General features: G+C 48.7%; 1 protein-coding gene across 15 annotated transcripts in view; it reads right to left on the bottom strand.

Moving 5' to 3' along the window:
* The window catches only part of Cit (citron rho-interacting serine/threonine kinase), a 172,179-nt gene that overhangs the window by 90,159 nt on the left and 59,281 nt on the right, over positions 1-22,739 (bottom strand). For 12 of the 15 annotated variants that reach the window (XM_031337593.1, XM_031337594.1, XM_031337597.1 and 9 more), the window contains 2 exons: positions 17,229-17,412; positions 842-947 (listed from right to left, as the gene is read on the bottom strand). In XM_031337593.1, coding sequence (XP_031193453.1) covers positions 842-947; positions 17,229-17,412 — 290 coding nt within the window. Of the gene's footprint in view, positions 1-52; positions 795-841; positions 948-17,228; positions 17,413-18,213; positions 18,611-22,739 lie in introns of those variants that run through there. The other 3 variants (XM_031337605.1, XM_031337606.1, XM_031337607.1) reach the window with 3 other exon arrangements.

The raw sequence follows: 22,739 nt of genomic DNA, 5'->3' as shown, positions 1-22,739 counted from the left end.
GTGGCCTGGGGAGCGGTTACCGCTAATTCACCAAGAGCTGGGATGGAAATACCATTGCTTCTTCGGCCAGGAGCATACAGTTCTTCAAAAAGACAGTCACCAAAGGTTAGGTCAGGCCTGTCATCCAAGTCCCACTTCGCACGGTCACTTCTCTAACCCACTTAGCACAGAAGCCACCGGCATTGGGAGTCACCTGTTTGCCTTTTTTTTTTTTTTTTTTTTTTGGTACTGGTCTGGCTTATATAGATGTCAGTTTAATTTTATCCTAAATCCATCTTGGTCCCCCCCATCTCCTTGTAAAGACCTGGAGGACAGATCCGGGACCAGGCCGAGAGGGAATTACTCGTCTGTACTCTCAGGCGTCCCACACAAGCAGTGGTCTCATTAGGTTTTCAGAGAGTTGCCTCTGGGCAGGAACAGTGAGCATTAAGAGACGTGAGCATAGTCAGCACAGTGGCCGCAGTGACACAAGCAGGAGTTTTAAAGGACTGGGAAGACACACTTCGCCTCGCTCCAAGCAGATGGGATGCTTCTCAGCCCCAGGTGAGGACCCAGGCCACCTGCCGGAAGAAGCGGACATCGGGCTGGGTCATGCTGAGAAGCAGGCCGTTTTAAATCCAGGGCCTCCTCTGGTTAAGATTTAAAGGATTTATGGCAATGTCTGGGCCCAGATTCATCTCCCTCTGAGCTGCAGAACGTGCGACTTCAGCGAGGGAGGCGGCACCTCGCTCTCTACGGATCAGGAGGCTCAGTGCCAGCAGCGACCCCAGGCAGATCCCTTGGCATATATTGACGGGAGGATCCTGGAGAAAGGATGGAGGCCGGCTGCAGAGATAAATACCTTGTGACACTTGTCCTGAGAGTCTTGCAGCTCTTTGCTTTTGATGAGAAGTTTCTTTTCCATGGAGCTAATCTTGGCAGGGGAGTCCAGACCCGACACAACAGACCTAAACATAAAAATAATGATTGAAAAAAAAAATGTCAAGTGATTTGCATGTCAGCCCAGGAGCTGTGTTTGGAAACTGCAGTGGAAATGACAGACCTGCCTACAGAGCTGACTCTAGCATCTTCAGATGGCATTAAACCCACATGGCAGGTAGGTGAAAGAAAGCAAGGGCCTAGCAGGTAGGTGCAGATTCAAGAGAACTCAGGGCCAGAACTGGCTTCACGGAGCCTTGGTCTGCACAGCTGTACAGCAGGATGGTGAGACTAGAACCTGCCACATGCACAACTGAGCCTGGCCTGGCTGCCTTCCCTGATACACTCAACAGGTATGAACACAGCACTCACTAGGAGCCACTGCGCACAGCAGCACACATTTGACATGGGCTCTCCCCGAGGTCGATGATCGATCGAGGGAGAGCAGTGAGTTAGGAAGATCCCGAGAAGCTTCCCGAAGAAGACTTCCTGGGAAGGGGGGGCGGGGGAGGAGGAGGTAGCTCTGATAACGTGGCAGCACACGAAAGGCCTACACCTGTTTCCATTAAGTGAGGGAATGGGACCTGGGAAGTCAAACTTCTTAGAGAAGGTAGCATTTGAGACCCGAAGGCTGAGGAGGTTCTAGGAACACAGGATTGAGGAATAAGAATGCTCTGAGGAAGCCAGGCGTGGTGGCGCACGCCTTTAATCCCAGCACTTGGGAGGCAGAGGCAGGCGGATTTCTGAGTTCGAGGCCAGCCTGGTCTACAGAGTGAGCTCCAGGACAGCCAGGGCTACACAGAGAAACCCTGTCTCGAAAAACCAAAAAAAAAAAAGAATGCTCTGAGGACAAGGGAGAGCAGCCACACTGGCCCCGAGGCAGGACAGACAGGACTGAGTGGTTTCAGTAACACTGCACTGTAAGGTTCTCTGTCGTTCCTCTGACCTTGTCCATTCCATCCATTCCATTCCAGTTTGGCTTTCTATAACTAGTTCAAGCTTATAGGAGTAAGCCAGAGGGTAGTCTTGTTCCCTTCCCAAAGACGCAGCTGTCCAACCCAGAAGCTACAAAGACCCTACTACACAGTGAACAGACTCTGACATTGGGATTAGGTTAATGATCTTGAAATGCAAAGATTACCCTAAATTACTGAACAGGTCCAATGTATTCATAAAGGCCCTAGTAGAGGACTGAAAGCCAAACATGGAGGCAGGGTATAGGGTCAGAGATGTAAATACGCTGCATGACTGCCTTAGAAGAGCAGTGTCAGCTCAGTGGCACAGTGGTTGAGCTCCCAGACTATGGAGCCACAAAGCAAGAGATCCATCTCAAACCATATAGAAAGCAGGGACCAACACTAAGGGTTGTTTGTCCCCTGATCTCCACACATGTGCACATACACACACACACCCCACACTTATACAAAGATGGTGAACTACCAGCCACAGCTTATAGGCAGGTGACCTCTAGGAGCTGGGCAAGGCTCGGAGGCTGATGCTCCTCCAAGCCTGCGGGCAAAGCATAGCCTCACCTCAACTGACTTCAGCATAGAGACACACACTGGGACCCCCCACCCCAGAAATACAAGAGAGCAGGCATGTGATCTTTTACACCTTCTATTTGTGGTGACTTGTTGCAGGGCCAACGTGAGACATGCGTGTCTGCTCTCGGAGCTCTGGGACACACCTGGTTTTACCGGAACACCAGACATGCTTTAATGGTTCACGCCTCACACCTCTCTGAGGCAGATACGGTTTACTATGCTCACGTTACACATGAGGAAAGTGAAGCCTAGTGAGGTTAAGGAACCTGCTGGCTGAGAAATGGTTTCTGTTAGGCTATAGGAAGCGGGTGACTAAGAATGGCTGGATTCACCTGATGCCATGCCCAGGAGACATCACAAGCATTTCATGGCGAGCTATGTGGGGAAAATACTGGAAGGTGCTTGCACGCATACGTAGGTGCCCTGTGGGTTAGCTATGGGTGTGATGAGAATCTAGTGTCCCTCAGTGCTGGGTGAAGGACAAAGTCCAGCCAACAGCAAGCGAAGGTTCCAATGCGTGGAGGGACATGGCGGTATCCACAGCTGCCCAGCCATCGCCGTCTTTGTTGCCTTGGTAACAGGACCACAGGAGCTGGTTACTGATGAGCACTCGGGGGTCTTCTCAGCAAGTTCAAGTTCTGTTTCTGCGGCCCGGGGCTACTTCCCAGCCTAAAAGAGGTCAGCATCCTGAAGCAACCTGAGACACCTGAGAGACTCGCTGACAGCTCTCTCTGCACTCCACGGCAGCCAAGTGAACCAACAACTGGAGTCAGGCTGCTCTGTGTACAGCCTAGCCTGTCACTAACAAGCTGTGTGACCTCTGAGCCTCAGGCTCCTCTCCTGTAAAATGGGTGTAATGAGAGAACAGACACAGAGCCCTAAGCTCATCCCTGGCACATTGAGGGTTTGACAAATGTCAACCATTACTATGACTGTTGCCATTTTTATTAAGATTCCTGCAACTTTGCAAATAGCACATGCCTCACAGGCCTAAAACAGTTGCTTGAAATGGTAACACTCAGGGGGCTGAATGTGCTGTGTGCTGTTATTCACATCAAGACAAACAGTGATTATTCATAGAAATGGGCAACAGGGATTAAAATCCAGAAATAAATCTTTTTTTTTTTTAAACTCTCACATTGGGTTAGAAATTTTAACACTTCTCACAAGCCTACTTCCTAGCCAAAATACAAGCGCACGTGAGCTCAGACACACTCACACACTCTCTCTCTCTCACACACATACACAGGAAAAGCCCTGCCTTTGTAGTGTTTGCTTGGGGTAGTCTTGAGTTTCTCTTGTTCCACTAGAGTGCAAGCTCCAGGCCACCTGAGGAGACAGGGATGGTCCCTGGTCCTTCAGTGATCAAGGGACATCTACTCGTCACTAAGGGACATCCATCATGCATGACAGCACAGGCCACAGTTCTTTGCACCTGAGCACAAGCTAGTACCCTTTTAGAAAACAACTGCATGCGCCTTGTGATGGTGGGGTGGGATGTGGCTCACTTAATGACACATGGAGGCAGGGCTCCAGCAGAGCTTAAAGTTGAATGTTCGCTGGTCTGAGTACAAAACAGATTGCTTATTCGCCAAAAAGGAAAGGAAGAAAGAGTGTTTCTAGGTCACCGGTTAATAGGGCCCAGAAAGCCAGAGCTGAGTACCTGCAGGAGACAGCGCAGTCACCCTGTGTCCGACTCTTCACTCTGCTGTTTTGATGTCTGACAAATGTTCACATTTAAGAGTTCTAAGTACGGCAATTAAGAGCTCTTCAGACTAAATATGCTAAAGAAACCTTTTTTTTTTTTTAAAGAATAAATAAAAACCACATCTAAAAAAAGCTCTAGTGGGAATGCTGGGATTAAACTTAACCTGCAGCGGCAACCACACAAACAGTGGGAGGGAACAGAGGGCAGGGGGCAGGTCTCTGCAGCTCTGGGCAACTTCCTGTCCCTCAGTGCAGATGAGCCAGCACCACCTGGAACTGTTGCAACCAAAGCTGGGGATGGGCCTCACCCAGACCGACATAGTCTGCTCGGGGACTGAGGACCTGGCCTGACAGTGGCATCTCCATTAAACTCCAAAATGATTCCGATGGAATCATTATAATGATTGGGATGGAAAACTAGGGTGCTCATTAGGAGAACGTGCTTGTGGTTTCAAGTCAAGGCTTTCAAAGTCCCAGCATGGCTAGCAGTCTGTGGTCACTCTTTAGTGGGAACTCACTTTGGTCTGAATTTCAGGACAAGTACAAGTGCCAGGCAGTAACTGAGAAGAGCATTCTCTATCATTTAATATGTTTACTGCTTTACTTATGTAGTGCATGTGTGCATGCATGTACCGTGATGCACACATGTAACATAGGACAACTTTAGGGAACTGGTTTTTTTTCTTTTCAATGGTGCCACCACTCACACACTTTGCAGTTGAGCCATGTCACCCACCCTTTAGAGTTGCACTATGTAGCCTAGACTGACTTTGATCCCATGGTCCCCCTATTTCAGTCTCCAAAGGTTGGGATTACAGGCATGGGCCATAACGCCCACGAAAGTTAATTTAACTATACCATCTCCATGGACTTCTTAAAAAAGAAAACAAAAAAAACCCCAAAAAACAGTAAAGCCAGATATAGCTCAGAATACTTACATGATATTTTCAATATAACTAAGGCAATCAACTCATAGTACCAATGTCAAGCTCCAATAGAAAAATTTTTTTCTAATTTTTTTAAATTTATGTCCATGACTGTTGTGTTTCACCTGAGACTGTATATGCAGTACAGTACATGGAAGAAGCCTGAAAAGGCCAGAAGAGAGCATCAGATCTCCTGGAACTGGAGTTAGAAATGGTTGTAAGCAGCATATGGGTGTTGGAAACCAAATATGGGTCTTCTCCAAGGGCAGCAAGGGCTCTTACCCACTGAGCCATGTCTCCAGTCCCCAAATACGCACTCCTTACTGGAGATCCGCATGCCCCAACAAACATTCCAAAACATTTCCTCAACTCACTTTCTCTAGGTTTATCACTAATCCAAAGTGACTGACGGTAGCTTTTCCTGGAATTGACTGTAATATAACCCTTAGCTCAAGAGGTCTTACCCAAGCACAGCTGAGAGCAACCAAACCACCTCACACAGGTTTGGTTTTCAGACATCAAGTGTCTAGTCTGATGCAAGCAAGGCATTATTTAAAGCTTACATTGTGGAAGGGAAGTTTAAAAAAACAAAAAACAAAACAAAGCCACTCTTCTGTGGGGTACTCAGCATTCTGAGGCCTTGGCGCATGCCCGTGGCCCAGAACTGCTGGAAGTGAGGAGATCAGACGTGTGCAGGAAAATACACAACACACCAGGCAAGCTCACTTTACAAAAACATGCAATTCTCTCCTACAGCCCAGTGGCTCTTCCCTAGGGTACATTTGGTGATATTTAGAGCATTCTTTATAATTTTAGTAGTTGGAGTGGGGTGGGAGTGGAGATGGGGGTGTGGAGGGTGGGATGAAGGGTGTAGGGGTGGAGATGCTATTGGCATTCAGTATGAAGGAGCCAGAGATGTTTCTCAACAATCTATATCATATAGGAAGAAACCGCAAGACTTATCCAGCCCCAAATGTCACCAATGCCAGGCTGAGGAATCCCCAGTGTGGAGGCTGTAAGGTAAAGCAAGCCTCTATTGCTCATCTCAGGGACCATTAGAGACCGTTCCAGAGGGAAAGTGAATACCAGCCCTGGCAAGAGTGGGAGAGCCACTCAGGAAACAAGTTCTTTGTATAGGCACTTCACTGGCTACCTCACTAGATGTCCGAAATCCTGTAGGACCCGTGCTATCATCCTGCCTGCATGTGTGCATGTAATGAAGAGCTGATCTTAAAGCCTCTACACCTACTCTATTTGAGTGTCTTGGACAGTTAAAAGTGGAGGCATCTGCAATCGGCGGCAACTCAACTGCTTGGCTAGACAGCACTGGACAAGCAGACAGTACCCAGAATGTCCAGAAAGGCAAAGTCATGTAGGAAAGAGAGGGGTGGGTCATCCAGGATAAAGTGACCTCTATCCATGAGTGGCTGCATTTGTTGCTAAGTCAGAACTCAAGACAGTTTAGGAACCCAAAAGCATCCACAAGCTAAGTTGGTCCATAACAACCCCCAGACACAATTCAACCCACATACACAAAAGCAACTCTCCCTCTACTGCTCCATAGCAGGGGGAAAGGGTGGGGGGTGAGACAATTAAAATTGAGTAACAGGATAGATGTTGGAAGCCTAGACTAGTTCATGCTCTGGACTGGATGACATCTAATACAAAGAAGATGCTAATAAAAGAACACGCCACCTGCCCACTCGCTGCTTGTTTACCCCTCACCACACCCCTCCCCTGGCCACATCTTGGATGCACAGCCAGTTGCCCCAGTGGAGGGGGAGCTGCTCCCCCAAGCTGCGGGTGCATGCAGCCAGCCACCCACACACAGCAGTGCTGTCTCTTCTAGAGCCAAGTCAAGTTTGGGCTTTCCTTTTTTTTCTCCTGCTTCTATTTTCTAGAAAATTTTACTCTGAAATCAACATCTCTTCCTAATATATACATCTGCTTTATAATTACAGAGGCCCAAAGAATGCCGAGTGAGGACAGTGCAAGACGGAAGGAGAAAGTGGGGTTGCCAGCCCCTCTGCAGCCTAGAGAACACATTTGCTTAACTCTACACTGGACCCAAAAACTGTTTTGCACATCACATTTAAGAAAGATGATAAAATTCAGTTTTCCCAATGATGTGCCTATAAATAATCCATAGAACTAAGAAAAATCCATGAAAGTTATTAACAGAAACACTTGGTATTTTAAGAGAATCCAGTGTGTACTTCCACCCTACAGAGCAGGACGTGGAGTAGGCTTAGAATCTTGAGCAAGTAACAAGCCATCCACCTGCTTCCTTGGGAAGCCCGCCCCTGCCTGAAAACTCTGATCACAGACCACAGACCACAGGTCGGACATGCTTTGGAGACAACCAAGTATAGAGACTGGAGGCTAAAACCAGAGCCATCGAAATTAGCTCAGCCAAGGACCTCACCTTAATTGTGGCCAACAGCACTAAAAATATATGTAACTGCAAGCTGTAACGTGGTACAAGAGAATTTAAAAAACCATCAGCACTGTTTCCAAAAATACGCTGGATTTTAAGACTGTACATTCTGAAATTTATGAACTTTATAAGCCCATTTTAAAATACACAGTGGTGCCGGCCGCAGCCTCCTGGAAATAGGAAAGATGCCACTCTCCTGGCGAGCCTCAGACCCTGGCTTTAGAATGCCGCACATATGTCCACCTAGATAAGCAACCACACACGCTCCGCCACCGCTACCGCCACCACCCATGGGTTCCAGATGAAGAGAAACATTTGCTCTAGAATGATTAATACATGGCACAAAAACCATTTATCAAAACCCTCACTATTCATAAAAATATAGCCAGGCATGTGGTTTTTTTAATACCATTCCTGGCTCTAAGCAAGCACCTCACTTTGTGGGTTTTTGTCAGCATCTCCCCACCTTTTCTCTGAATGAATACCACCACCTAATTAATCCTCCCGAAGTTCAGCCCTCATCCCTCCATCAACCATCCTCCCACAATGGTCAGAGGAATCCTTTAGAAAGTGAGATCTGTCATGCTCCAATTCAAACCCTGCCAAAGATTCCTACTCAGGGTTACCCCATGCAAGCCAAGCTCTCTGACCTCAACCAAGACCACACTGCCTGAGAATCTGGAAGCTCCAGCTTCCCAATGCTCTGATATGCTGTCTGTTGTTGGGTACTCACAGAAGGATAGTCCTTGCTTCAAACTCTGCCTCTTCCCCACTACCAGGAACAACCTTCCTGGGATCGCCATCAAGAGCCCACTCTGGCATTCTGATAGATCATGTAGGCAGGGACTGTTGCCTCCTCTCTTCAGTATTGAATCCTCAGTGCCTGGAAAGTACATGGCACACAGTAGGACAGCAAGACTTTGCTGAGTGAATGATCCAATGTATGAGTGCTCACTGATATCACCAGGACAGGAGCCATGCAATGAGACTCTCTGCAGGTCCAGCCTCTAACACAGGGCTTAGCATCTCATGGGAGGTCAGGAATATCACGTCCGATGACTCAACATTCTCACCGAGTCCCAGTGCTCAGCTCAGGGAAGCCTTAGTTTAAATTAGCCACCCCATTTTGGTTAGATTTCTACAGAGTCTAGGCCACCATTTGAATATGTCTGTCTCTTGTGTATAATGGCTTCCTGAGGACAGGGACAGCATTGGTCCTGTTCACATTTATACCCTTGAAGCCTACAGCCATGGATCCGTTAAGTCCATGAATGGATGGATGGATGGATGGATGGATAGATAGATAGATGCATGGATGGATGGATGGTTGGATGGATGCATGAATGGATAAATGGATGGATAGATGGGTGGGTGGATGGATGGATGGATGGTTAGATGGGTGGATGGATGGGTGAGTGGATGGATAGATGGGTAGATGATGCATGGTTGGATGGATGGATGGATGGGTGGATGGTTGGATGGATGGATGGGTGGCATGCAAGCATAGGGTAGGTGCAGTATACAGAACATCATGAACAAAAGAATCCAAAATGAGGATTTCTATGCAGGATCAAGGCTTAGTGCACAAAAGGCTCTCCAGCCCCGACATTAGAGAAGACATGCTTGGTCCTGAGGCAGCAGTATCCCATGACACACACTCACCCAACTTGGGGACATTCAAGCATGAGACAGAATAGGCAACATCTTTGTTGGGGATAGGTCACAAGGGATAGAGCCCACTGCTTTTGGGAGTGTGTGTAGGGGTGGGGTAGGGGGGTAAGACAGGGTTTCTCTATGGAGCTCTGGCTGTCCTGAAACTCACTCTGTAGACCAGGCTGGCCTCGAACTCAGAGATCCACCTGTCTCTGCCTCCCAAGTGCTGGGATTAAAGGCATGTTAAGAGTTAAAAATTGGATGCAGACATTAGGGCATTTGTCAGGCATCCCACATGGAACTGAATTCTCTCAATGGGCAGAAACCTGCAAAATGTCTCTATAGAAAGGAAGCAAGAAAGAACAGAGAGCCGAGAGCACCCTGGCTCTCATCCATCCGCACGTCTCAGTAACAACAGCCAAGAGAACATGAACACCTGCCCAGCTCTGAGCCCCCCATCTCTGCAGGAAACCTACCAAGCAGACACTACAACAGCCCCATGGAATCTGAAAGAAGTGTCTCATTCTAAAACTGGCAAGGGGTGGGACCCAGATGTGAGCCCCTGCCTGTCTAATTCTTAAGCCTGGACTTTTCACAGGGGTGTTACAGCTAGTCCCCCAAAATAAAGAATGTTTTTATGAATTCTAAAGCTAAAGGGATGGTCTGTGTGATCCTCAAAGGAGACCCGGTCTCGTCATCTCCAGCTTTATTGTCTAAATGTGACAGATACTGCTGAGGCTTGACAGCACAGACTGTGTAGGTGACTCACTCTGGAAAGTTGTTCCTTTACCTTGACTCTTTAGACAAATGTGTCCTTCTCACACGAACTAGCAAAGCCATGACTGTGTGGGGTCAGGTGTGGATACAGAGGTCTGAGGTAACCAAAGTAACTTCTTGGTGTCTATCAAGTAAACTATGGCGAGGCTATGAGACAGTGCGTGGAAAGTCCTTAGAATATATACTTCTGGGAACACAAGAAGTGCTCAGCAGACACTGTGTAATCTGGGAAGAGGGGATTGGTACAACCTAGACCACTTCAACCTAATTCAATTTGATGAAAGTTCCACCTAGCCCAGGAAAAGCCCTGTTTGTGGCAAAAGGAAGACACAGCCCTGTCCTCAGTGAGCCCTGGATAGTTTGGCCAGATCTAGGGGACAAGAAGAAGGTAGGACTGGAACACAGGCTAGGGACTTGGCACACTACACTTGAATGTCAAGTTCAGGAGAGGCCATTAATTCTGTGCACAAAGATGCTGCTGAAGGTCCCCACAGGACAATTACATCATCCAGCCCTTGGCTCTGGAGGAATTCCACTCTAGAGAATGGATGACAGCCAGGAAAATCAGAGGCAGAGGGCTCATTTGGAGCCTACGGCATCAGTCTGAACAAGTGTTCATCAGGGTGATGGGGGGGGGGGAACAGGGGGGAACAGGTGCAAGTGTCATCAAAGAGCCTTGCCAGTGCTGGAGGAGCAAAGCACCACCATTTTCTTGCCTAGAAGGGTAGGGGGAGTGGTGGTTTCTTATGTGAGGAAGAAGAGGGGCAGGGAAAGAGGAGGTAAAGTCAAGAACTGAATGAGACAGTAGGTGGTGGCATGCAGGTCTCAAGGGCCTAAAGAGATACTGAAGGAGTAGTAGGAGAAGAGAGGTGGGAGGGAACCAGTATCCAGGGCCCAGAGAGCAAAGGAGAAAGCTGTCGAGATTGTGGGCTGACTAACAGAGACTAGCCTGCATTGCTAGCTGAGGGAAGTCAATAGCTTTTGAGATGGTCCTTGTACTGTATGGATGGGGAGGGGGGGAAAAGAGCCACTGAACACAGGATTCCTTCAGGAGGGTCCATCAGAGAGAGGCCAGGAGACAAAGGGCAAAGCAGAGAGAACCAAGAGGGATTTGCTCAGGCAAAGGAAGACTTGCCAACCTGAAGTTAAGCTTGGGAACATGAAACATGCTTAGTCAATGACTACCTTCTTCAGGGACCCAAATAAGCATGGAAACTAGTCTGTGGGGGGCACCAAAGCACACACTTGACAGACCATCTGGCATCTGATCTGCAAGGCTGGGACAGGACTATTTGGATCCAAGTTCCTAAAGGTGTCTTTAAGACAAATGAGAAGATGGTAGAACGGTCCTGCCAAGGCCTAGAGGCAGGCACACACTTGGGATAAACAAAGAACAGGGTAAGATGAGCCAGAGGACAAGGTGTGCTTGACTAGACAGAATAGAATTGAATGAGAAGAGAAAACTCAAGACAACACCCAGAGGCGAGCGACCAGCCAAAGATCCAGTTAATGGCAGGAGACAAACCAGCACTTGAGGGCGGTTATCATTAAGATTTGAATATAGTGAATAGGTGACTTTAGGAAGGATGAGGAGGGGCTGTTACTGTTGGTATTTAAAAAAAAAAAATCACAGATGAGACTCCTTGCAATAGGCATGTGGGTAGGAAGCACAAAAGCCAAGGAGCTTTTGGCTAGATGCAGAAGGAAACAATTTCTTTGTCTGTCTGTCTGTCTGTCTGTCTGTCTGCCCCCCCCCGGTGTGTGTGTGTGTGTGTGTGTGTGTGTCTTTGTCTCTCTCTCGGCCTCTGTTCACATGTGTTCACATGTCTGAGTGTTGGCTTGTGCATGCAGCCACAGGATGTATATGGAGGTCGGATGGCAGCCATGGGTGTTGGTCCTCACCTTCTACAGTGTTTGAGACACAGCCTTGAGTTTGCCATTGAGTGGGCCCGGGTTATCTGCCACCCCAGCCCACAGAGACTTTCCATCTCAGCACAGGGGCCCTGCAGAGGCACTGTGAGTATAGACCTATGCTACACTCAAACGTGAGTATGCTATTGTATAGACCTACACTACATTCATGTGACGTACACTATACCGTGCCTGCCTTTTCAGCAGTTCTAGGAAAAACTTTTTAAAAGAAGACCCCCACACTCACACCACTCCTAAGTAGCTCAATAAAAGTAGGGCTGTTGGGCGAATGCTCCTTCCCCGCTCTGGAGTAAGTCATTGGGTGTTAGCTGGGAGTCAACGGGAAGTACAAATGGGAAATCTGAAGGAACACCGTCAGAGTCATCACTGGCAACCACAGAGTGATCTGGCTGTGCACACCTATGCTCCCAGCACTCAGAAGGCTGAGCCCGGGCTACACAGAAGACAGAAGAAAAGAAGAGGGGATAACTTGGGTCCTCTATGAGATATTTATCATGCAGCTTATGAATAATCAGCCTGAAGAACAGATGCAGACCAAGGTCAATGCTGTTTCCTGTCCTCAATGAGCTACTTATGCTAGCAAGTAAGAATGTGAACTGTTACGAATGCGTGCGTGCACACACATACATATATACATACACACACACACAAAACACAGCATGCATACACACACAAACATACACATATACATATACACATACGCAAGCATACATACACACACACACACACAGATGGCAGGTAAGTGTCTCTAAATGAGAAGAAATCTGAAATCTATATAGGCCACCTATTCAACAAACCCACAAAGGCCAAAACCAAAAGTAACATTTTGACCTGCACGTCATCTCTCTTCACACCTACCCCAGCTTCATGGCTCTTCACCTCCCCAAACGGAGTCTACTTCTGATGAGCGTGTGAACCTGGGTACTCTTCAAGCGTTTCCTAAGTTCTTCCATGTGTGGCGTTTATATGGTGCAGCATCATAATACAATGGTCAAGAGACTCTGAAGCCCCTGGACAAACCCACACTCTCCGTGCCTCAGTTTCCTCATATGTAAAGTGGGAGAAAGGTAGCCAGGGCTTCCTCTTGTGCTGCTGTGTTAAGTGAGCTGATCTGTGTACAGGATTGAGAATGGAACCTGAGAGTGGATACCCTGCAAGACCAGGCTACAAGAACCCTCTGTTCTTCTCCTCCTTCCTCTTTGACCAGAATCCACCCTTTTACAGAGCTGAACCCTAGCACCCATCCCCCATCAGCATATGGGTAAGCTCAATTCAAGCATGCATATTCACCAAGGGCCTACCACAACTTCCTGTGCCAGATCATGAGGACCAATGAGACCCAGCCTGCACAGGGCAATGGACAGGCATTCCAAGAAAGATCATCACTGTTCATTTAGCAAGAAAGCATGAGCTGGCTTCACTCCTTAAGTGCTCCTTGAGACTGTCTTGTTCATTTATCCTGCTGTTCCGCAGCTAACGTGCCTGCTCAGCTCTATGAACTATTTCAACAAATCTGCTTTGATGCAGTCAACTTGATGGGAAAGTGCCCATCTGGGATTTAATCTTGTCCTTCTGTCCTCTAATCTACTTCTCTACAAAGAACACCTCTTGTTAACAGAATGTCAACTCTTGTAGTTGGCCAGAACGTTAAAGCATTTCCAGAAGAAAAACCCCAAGACCTGGAGAGCTGAGTGTGGGTCTGGCCATACTTGGAACTCCCTAATTACTGCTGGGTCCTTGCCACAGTCTCTTAGGACACATGGAAAAGTTCTACATAAATACAGACCAGTGTGTTAGAAATAGCAAGAAACAGGCGACAGTCACTAGGCCTTTTCCTGGACCAGTACTAGAATGCATGCTTTATGTTGTGTTCTATCCTCCTGGAAGCCCTTTAGAAAGGCATGGGGCTTCCACGTTACCACTGAGGACATCACCACACAAACAGCTCCCAATCCTGAAAGGAAGGGGCACCGAAGACTAGCCATCTGATCTGCCATGTCCAAAGGGATGGCTCAATCCTGGTATCTCTAGATCCACTCGAAGGAAAGTGCCCGGATGGCAGAAGGAAGAGAGCGTCCTTCCTAACACAGTTTACTCGGACCCCTCAAACTCACAAAGCCAGCCTCATCGAGGTCATGTCACCTTGTAGAAACACCCCTGACTTGGCCAGAGACAATGAGGCAGTCCAGAAAGAAAACTGGGGGTGGGGAGAGAGAAGGGTCACAACATACTACCCTGCTGTGATCCATGGTATTTTTTAAACCTTCCACATACTCATTTCAGTTTCTACCCTACTACTGTACAGTTCAAGCAAATAGGGGCTCGAGTTACTTAAAGCATGGAAATGGATCTGGGTTCTTGTTGAGCAAAAATGTAAAAGGGCTGGGATGGGGTGTAGCTCAATGGTCACAGTGATAGAGTGCTCGCTTAGCACGGACAAGGCCTTTGGTTCGATGCCCAGCATCACTGGGGGTTGTGGGGACAGGAAAAGAGTCACTGACATGGACACCCTCCAAAGGTAACTTCACCAAAGACAATCAACCGAACAATTCTGCTTCTCACCAAGCTCCCCTGCTCTCCACTTGGGAGCAGCAAAGAACTCTCCCTACACCTCATTCACCGACACAGAGACTGGGCTTCTTGCTGAACCAGAACTTAGCAATGTTTTAAATGGCTGGCTTAGAAATAGTCTGGGGTCCCCGTGCAAAAAGAGAAAGATCCTGAAATGTGAGGAGCACAGCAACATGAATCACTCCTGGGGCCACAGTCTCCGTGGACAGCCCTTGCTCATGCAGCTCCACCTCTGGATGTTTCATTCGGTTCCCTGCTAACAAATCTGGGGTCAAAGAGGAACAAAGTAGGATCTGCAGTTTCCTCGGTGGTGGTGTGAAGAGTGAGTAACTGTGGTGTAAATAAAAGCCTGTAGTGATGGAAGCAAGAAGGCAGAGGAGGGAAACGCAGGGAGAGCAGGGTCACTACAGGGCAAAGTTGGTACCCAAAGACCACGCCACTACCTCCATCTACGAAAATGCAGGTGATCCCCTGCAAGCTCATCTTTGAGTCTCTTTTATTGGCTTCCCAATTAACTATGATCCCACATGCCGGGGGGGTCACCTACAACCAACAGGTGGATGGCATTTCTAGACTGTGCCTGTAGGTTTCGCCCACCACACCATCCCTGGCAAAGAAGCCAGGTCCAACAGCAACACCGCTGAGCATGGAAGAGGGAGAGCTGCTGATTCCGGCCCTGGATTGCCATGGAAAAAGCATCAAGTTCCCCAAAGATAAGACGCCTCCAGTTACATCTTCTAGATAACAAATGCACGACTTTGTTACGAGGAATTTTATTTTTTACGAGGATCTTATTAAACATTCTATTGGGGCACAAACAGAAGCTCACTTGATGCATTAGAGACAGATTTTTGGACAGCCAAAGGTGAAACTGCGAACCTTCAAAATCAGAAAGCAACACAAACACATTCCAGGGGAAAGGCTCATGAGTAAATTCAGTCGACAAATATTTCTCCGGTGCCTGGGCCCTAGTGCTGAGATGGTCCTGTGACAGACCTCCCTTCCCAGCTTTCTGAGAAGCAGAAAGATGCAATTAGAGTCTTCCTGAACAGCAAGCAATTAATCACACTCTGTCTCAGAGTAGCCGTGGTGCCTGGGCTCCCTCACATTATCCCCTCCATCTCTGCTCCTGAAGCCTCGGTCCCCCACCTAGGCCTCCCAGGTTTTTGAGATCACTGATCAATATTATCACACAGCTTTCTCAACACACCTAGCCCACTGCTAACCAGACCAGCAACTCCCCACACATCTCCTCCTCATCTAGATCTGTGACCTTCAGTGAGCCTATTGTGTCAAGGTTACACTGCCCACTAAGTATGCATCCTCCACCCTGGGCCTCCACTCCTGTCTAGGTCCTTAACAACAGCCAAACCTCCTAGCCTTGCTTGGAGCACTACAATTCTGACTGATGGCACATTCCACAGCGAGTAGATTTTTGCCTCTTCTGCCATCCTCCAGGCTGCGTTTGGTGGTAAGATCGGCAAGAAAGGCAAACCTGATAATGTCAACATCCACCTGGATTTTAAACCCAGACCTCAGGCAAGGTAAGAAAGCAAGCCTACCCTGGTATCTCTCATTGTAAAAGCCCCTGTCAGAAATCAAGAATGGCCCACACTCTCCCCAGCTTATATCAAATGCTCAATTCTCTGTGAAAATCTACTATCTTTTTAAGAACCTCAGAATTGTACCTGTGGGGAGACACCATCCAGGAACCAATACCATATCCCTTCGCATCAATATCTACAGATACACCAAATAGGTAATGAATCAACCAATGAGAATTAAAAAAAAAAAAAATGTGTTCTAAGTGGGGCAGCAACTAGTTACCCAGCATTTCCCCCCAAGAGCCTCATGTGAGGGAGCCAAGGAATCTGGAGAACAAGACAGCTGGTCTGAGACCTTCCAGGGGAAACTGCTCCCCTGGAAACAGAATGTCATCCAGCTCCTACATCCCAAGGCAGCTGTTTTTTACATAGATTCTAGGAGTCTGGAAATCAGGACCCTTCAAGCAAGCCCCGGCTGCCACATCTTCTCAATGCTTCCTAACAGACGAGAGAACGATTCCCAGGTCAAGAGGGTTACAGAACATCTCTATTTCTCATTCTAGTTGCTGAGTTTGTTTAGGGTTTCAGTAGCCGGCGGCATCACACTTCCTCCTCGGGGCTCACAGGAAGAAACGGGGCTTCTTCTGGCCGCCAGTGCTCTCTCCCTACTCAGAATGGCTCAGCTGCCAGATCCCTGATCTTGCAGCATACTTGGACAGGAGCCGAGCATCATCTCTCTGCTAGAGCTCCAGTTCAGCCACTTGCAGCTCAGTCAAACCCATTGGGAAACCCTTTAGGCTTGTGAGATACGGTGTTTAGGATCCTTCAGATACAGCCAGGATCCCAGCCATCCGCTCTCTCGAGATGGATGGACAGACAGCTCAGTTTAGCTTGTCCAAGGTTCCCCTTTAACGTGGTATCTGTCCTGCTAGAAATCTCTCACTCTCTCCTCCCTCTAAATAAGACTAAAGATGGAAAACTAACCCAAAGTACCCAGCTGACTGTTCGGATGCCACGGACAGGAAGGAAAAGGCGCCTAGCACACCATGCATTAACGGTCTAGCCCCACAAGCCCCACACAGGCAGCTCAGAGGCTTCCCTCCGACGCACTCCCCCAACCCTCCCAGCAGCACAGCACAGCACAGCATCAGCACCACCACCTTTGGCTCTGTGTGCCGGGCATCCATGCAAGTCCCCCCAGAGAGTCACCGTCACTTACTCAGATCTGCCAAGATACCCCAGTGCCTTGCTGTATGAAAACCCCACAAACGGCAGCTCTTCGCCTGAGAAACCCGAGGGGCTCAGCTGGCACGGAGAGGATGAAACCCACGAATTCTTCTCTGGTTCATCAAAATTGGAGGTGTCATCGTCAGACTTGAGGGTGGGAACGAAGGGGGGAGGAGCTGGTTAAAAGAAAAACAAGAGGGAGAGAGAGAAAAATTCAGACGATTTCCACACTGTTGCAGAGGGGAAAAAAAGCGCCTTACTCCTTAGGCGCTTGGAGACAGCACTGCAGCGCCTGCTTTCAACCTAGCTCCTAGCGCAAGGCAGACCCAGCCTCGGCTCCTACAGCAACAAGAGATTAACCCCTTCACTGCCAACATGGCCACCAACCTGCAGACAGCTTGCCTCTCCGGGCAGTGGGTGAGGTGGGGAAAAAAAAAAAAAAAACTCAGACAGGTCACTTGGATCCTACTGAAGCGCTTGAGCAGCTCACCCAGGCAGGCAGCTCCCGCCTCATCATTTCCAGCAGGCTTCTACCCCTTGACAGCCTGAGTGCTGGGGTGCCGGATGACCTAAGCCCATTGAGCCCCTCTTCCAGACAGGTCTAAATGATTAATAGTTAGTGATATTCATGGCTGTCAGATGGAAGACATGCATGTCTCATGACTTAGCCAGAATGAGGGGAGAAAACAGCCCGGTGGGCTTGGGAAGCTGTACAACCGCTGCTGGGTCACCACTGCAGTCTGGTTCATTCATAGCCAATGAGTCTACTCGGAGATCCGATTAACCACTTTTTTTTTTTTTAGTTCATTATCTCCCTCTCACCCCCCACCCCCAACACAACCCTGCCCATCGAAACCACTGCAGTTCAACTAGCATAATCAAAAGACAGCCAGATAAAGTTGCAGTGATTTACAGCACCCAGCACTGGTGCAGGGACATAGGGACCCACAGACGCACATCTGTGGCGAGGCTCCTACCTCCTTATGGCATGACTCCCAGCTGGGGAGGGGGGTGGAATCACATTGTCTCTGCTGCCTGTAGACCTACTAGGCTCTCTCACTCAGACATGTGAGCGGCTGTCCATCAGTCACCAGGAGGCTGCCCATCGTGGGGGGCTCCCAGGGGCATTTCCAGTCAGAAGTGTTACCATGGTTGCAGGCTGGGGCGTCCGCAGTGGACCAGGCAGGGGGAAATTGGCAAGCCGGCATCACATCCCCCGCAGTGCAGGCTGCATGCTCCCACCTCCCCACTCCTCAGTGCGCGCTCTGGCAGTAACCCCACCTGGCCGCCTGCGTGGCAGGGGCCAATGCCGATCTGAGTGACGGAGCAGCATGAGTCACTGCCCACCAGGGCTCGCTAGAGCTCCCCCTAGGACAGTTGTCACAGCCCTTCATGGTCCAGACTTCTTTTTTAACCTCTTGTTTTCCGGACAGAGTTCTGCGCTGGGGAAGTGAGCAGCATGCATGTCTTCAGCCCACAGACTCAAAAGGATCTCACTGTTGCTGAAGCATCCCTAAGGACAACAGTCAAAGCAGTGCCAGGCAGAGAAATAACCAGAGTAATGGAGGGGTACGGAGGAGAGAGAGGTGAACACGGAGGGGCAGGTGCTTCTGGGAGATGCAAAAGAACAGTCTCAGAGCTTCAAGTGCACCGAGGTGAGGTGGGAAAGAGAAGATCAGAGAATGTAAAATGTGCACTAGCAGAGAATTACCTAACACCTCCACGCTCTCTGGGGAGCAACTCAGTCTTCCCTGCTGGAGTCAGAAACTCCATGCTTGATGCTTTAAACATCAGCTTATGGGAAGGGAACTGGGACTGAAAGCGGGGGTTCGCATCCCATGTGCATGCCCATAGTGCAAACCTAATGGGGGTGCAAACCCGATCTGACCGCACTCACCCAATGCCTCCTTTGAAAGTAAAAGATTAAAATTCAAATAACAGAAATTACAATGTATGATGATCAAAAGAAAGTGCTTTTCCATCCTAAGATAAGGAAAGCCAGAGAATGACAGGAAACACATAGGTGACTCTTATACAGAAACATGGTGGCTAACTCCAGCTCTGTGACCCTGGTAATGACACTCAACCTCTGTAGGCATCACAGGCAGCTGGTGGCGAGGTCATGTCTGGTTTTGAAAGAGTATCCCTAAGCAGTGAAGGCTGGCCTCAAACTTGTGATTCTCTTGCCTCTGCCTCCGGGGCATCGGGCTCACAGGTATACCCCCACTGCACCTGACTGCTAGGCGAATCTATGCAAAGTGCTTAGCATGGCTTCTCGAACACAGTAAACACCCATGAAGGTGACCTGTGGCCGTTATCACTGCTGTTGTACAGTGCGTGATGTGGCAGACTTTCGCAGCAGCTCAAGTCCAGTGAGACAGCGCTGCGTCTGCGTTGAGTAGTCAGTCTCTGCTATACAAAGCACAGGCACACCAAGGTGAATGTTTGTGTTAATTCTACCATAGCGTTTAATTCCTCACAGAAGTTGAATCCCTTTCCACTATATACTAATTTATCTGTAGGAGATAAAAATAGAATTCCATTTCTGTATGAGGAGGATGATTAATAGAGAGGTAGGAGCCACCCTCAGTGAAGTAATTATGATTTCTGAATTTCTGTACTATAAAATAAGGCTCATCTGTAAAACCCTCCCATGCTCAAAGCATTAATGTGGTCAAGATTAGAAAAGACGCTTGGGCTGCCAGTACAGGCCTATCACCCAATCACTCAGGGGGAAACATAGGAAGAGGACCTGCCTGGGCTACAGATGATGAGCTCAGGGAACATAATGACACTCAGACTCTGGGTGGTGTGGGGAGGTCTCAGAGTTGAGACAGCTGGCAAGCGCTTGCTCGGCAAACATAAGGGGCTGAGTTCAATCCCCACAGGATATAAATAAAGCCAAGCAGGATGGTACAGACTCGTCACCAGTGCTGAGCCGAGCGGTGGAGACTGGAGGATCTCTCGCATTCCCTGGCCAGCCAGCCTGGCCAACAAAGGGAGTTCAAAGCCAGGGTGAGATCACATCTCAGAAAGAGAAAGGAGAGAGGCTAAAGAGGTAACACTGTGGTCAAGGGCATTTTCTACTCCTCCAGGACGAGGGTTCAACTCCTACCATTCCTACGGCAGCTCATAACCATCTGTATCTCCAGCTTCAAAAAGCTAATGCCCTCTTCTGGCCTCCACCAGCATTGGGCATATACGCAGGCGTAGGCATAGACACAGGCAAAACCATATACAGAAAATGTTTGCATTTTTTAAAGGTGAATGGTACCTAAGAAACAACACCTGAGATTGTCCACTGGCCTCCACATGCAGCAGCACACATTGAATGCACATCTGCATGCACACATGTATACATACATACACACACACACACACACACACACACACACACATGCACGCAAGCACACACACACAAAGGCTGAGAATATAGTTCAGCAGTAGAATGCTACCTATCATGGGCAAGACCCTGAGTTCAATCCCCAGCACCAAGCGGGAGGGGATATAGAAAGAAAGAAAGTCAGATAATTTTCAAGTTGAGAGAAGGGGAAAACTCATAGTACAGATTAAAAGCTAGAGGTATCAACCTCTTGCCAGGTAGTCAGTTCAGAACAGGGTCCTCTGCAAACAAAGATTTCATGGGGTCATGTTCACACATCATGAAAAGCCGTAGCCTCAAAGCCAAAGAAGTGGCCCAGAAATTAGTCAACTCCCCAAGAAGGGTGAGGATGCCCACTCCCTTATCTAGTCCTTTAGAAGGGAAGAGCTACAGTGGCTACTTAGAAACTGCAGCTGGAGCAGCCTGGCTACATGGGTAGTATGCCCCGGAAGCATGGGAAATGAACAGGGACAGCGGCACACACAAGTAGAGAGAGCTGGTGAACACACTCAGCAAAGGACATGCAGGAGGACTACCCTTCTTCCACAGAGAGTGCACTGAGACTGAGGTGAGAGAGCCAGCTCTCTGAAGCCTAAGCAAAGAGCAAACTAAGCCAGGTGCACTGGCGTGTTCCCATAGTCTGCAGACCAGGAGCTCCAGAGTATCCTGGTCAATGTGTCAAGACCGCACGCCAACACGACGAAGAGGAAAGTGGCCTGAAGGAGAGGCAGTCACAGTGGCACATACCAGAAACCTAGCTAGGGCAAGAAAACTGTGAGCTCAATGTGAGCCGGGGCTATACAGTGAGACTCTATGTGTAGAGGCAAGGTCAGCAAGGTCAGCAGGCTAGAAATGCAGAGTCCCTGGCCCAGCCCCACCCTAGGTGACTCACAGGCACCCAGCTCAGGGAGTTCCTGTAGACCGCCCCAGGGTGGCGAGAGGACAAAGGCATGGGAGCTCTGGGACACACACAGAATGAAAAAGCTATCTCATCTTAAACAACCCTGAGGGGAAGGGACAAGGTCATTAGACAGGTTGGGGAGACAGCCTAGGGGCCCCTCTTAGGTGGGGACTATGCCCATTGTCAGTACGGAAGATGCCCGATCCATTACCCTCTGGTACCCAGGGAACAGTGTGAGGACCACAGCTCTCATTGGGAACAGAGGGAATAATAGTGAGGGGTAGAACCCCAGAGAGCAGCATATGGAAGGAAGAGGCTGGCAGCCTCTTCCTCTGTCCCCCTGAGCTTCACTCAGCCAAGAGAGCGCGCTCCCACAAAGGTCACCAGCAACCTCACCTTGGCCTCTGTGTCCCTTCTTGCCCTCTTGAAGCCAAGCCAATGGAGAGGTGTGGCACACCCCAGTCCTCGCTGCATTTCCCCTCAGTGACTAATTTCACTTCTGATATGTACAGAAACAAAAAACAAAACCCAGCTCAACCCTAAAACCCACATGTCTGACCACACTGATGGCAGAGGCAGGAAGCAGGGAATAGTTCTTGGACATCTTATGCCACATGGAAATGTTTGTTTTGTTTTGTTGGCCTTTATACAATTTGGGAGAGGAGGATGAGGCTGGAGAGAGCTCAGTGGGTTAAAAAAAAAAAAAATTGTCCCACAAACCTAACAACCGGAGTTCAGATTCCCAGAACAGGTATTTATGCTCAGCTCTCCTATGATGGAGCAAGAGATGAAGACAAGAGAAGGCCTATAAGCTCACGGGTGAGGCAGACTGCACAGCAGCAAGAGTAAGAGAGACCCCGCCTCAAAAGTAAGTAAAGCGATGAGAACTGGCTGCAGAAGGTGGTGGCCACATGCCTTCCGCATGTGCGAGGCGGCACATGTAGCACCCACACTACCTGCACACACACACACACATATAAATAAAAGAAGCTATATTTTCCCTTTGGCTTAAAAAAAAAAAGTAGTAGTAGTAGTAGTAGTAGTAGTAGTAGTAGTAGTAGTAGTAGTAGTAGCAGCATCTCACTGAAATCCTGATGATCAGTGTTAAGTTTACTCTGACCAGTACACAAGTGACTGTGCTGTCAGGTCAAAGTTTCATGAGCAAATATAAGTCTGAATGGCTTGGGTGTGGACCTTGCCAAAGGGAGTGCTGGACATCT

Source organism: Mastomys coucha, unplaced genomic scaffold (assembly GCF_008632895.1).
Source record: "Mastomys coucha isolate ucsf_1 unplaced genomic scaffold, UCSF_Mcou_1 pScaffold22, whole genome shotgun sequence".
Classification (NCBI taxonomy): domain Eukaryota; kingdom Metazoa; phylum Chordata; class Mammalia; order Rodentia; family Muridae; genus Mastomys; species Mastomys coucha.
This window is presented reverse-complemented; position numbering and strand designations above follow the sequence as displayed.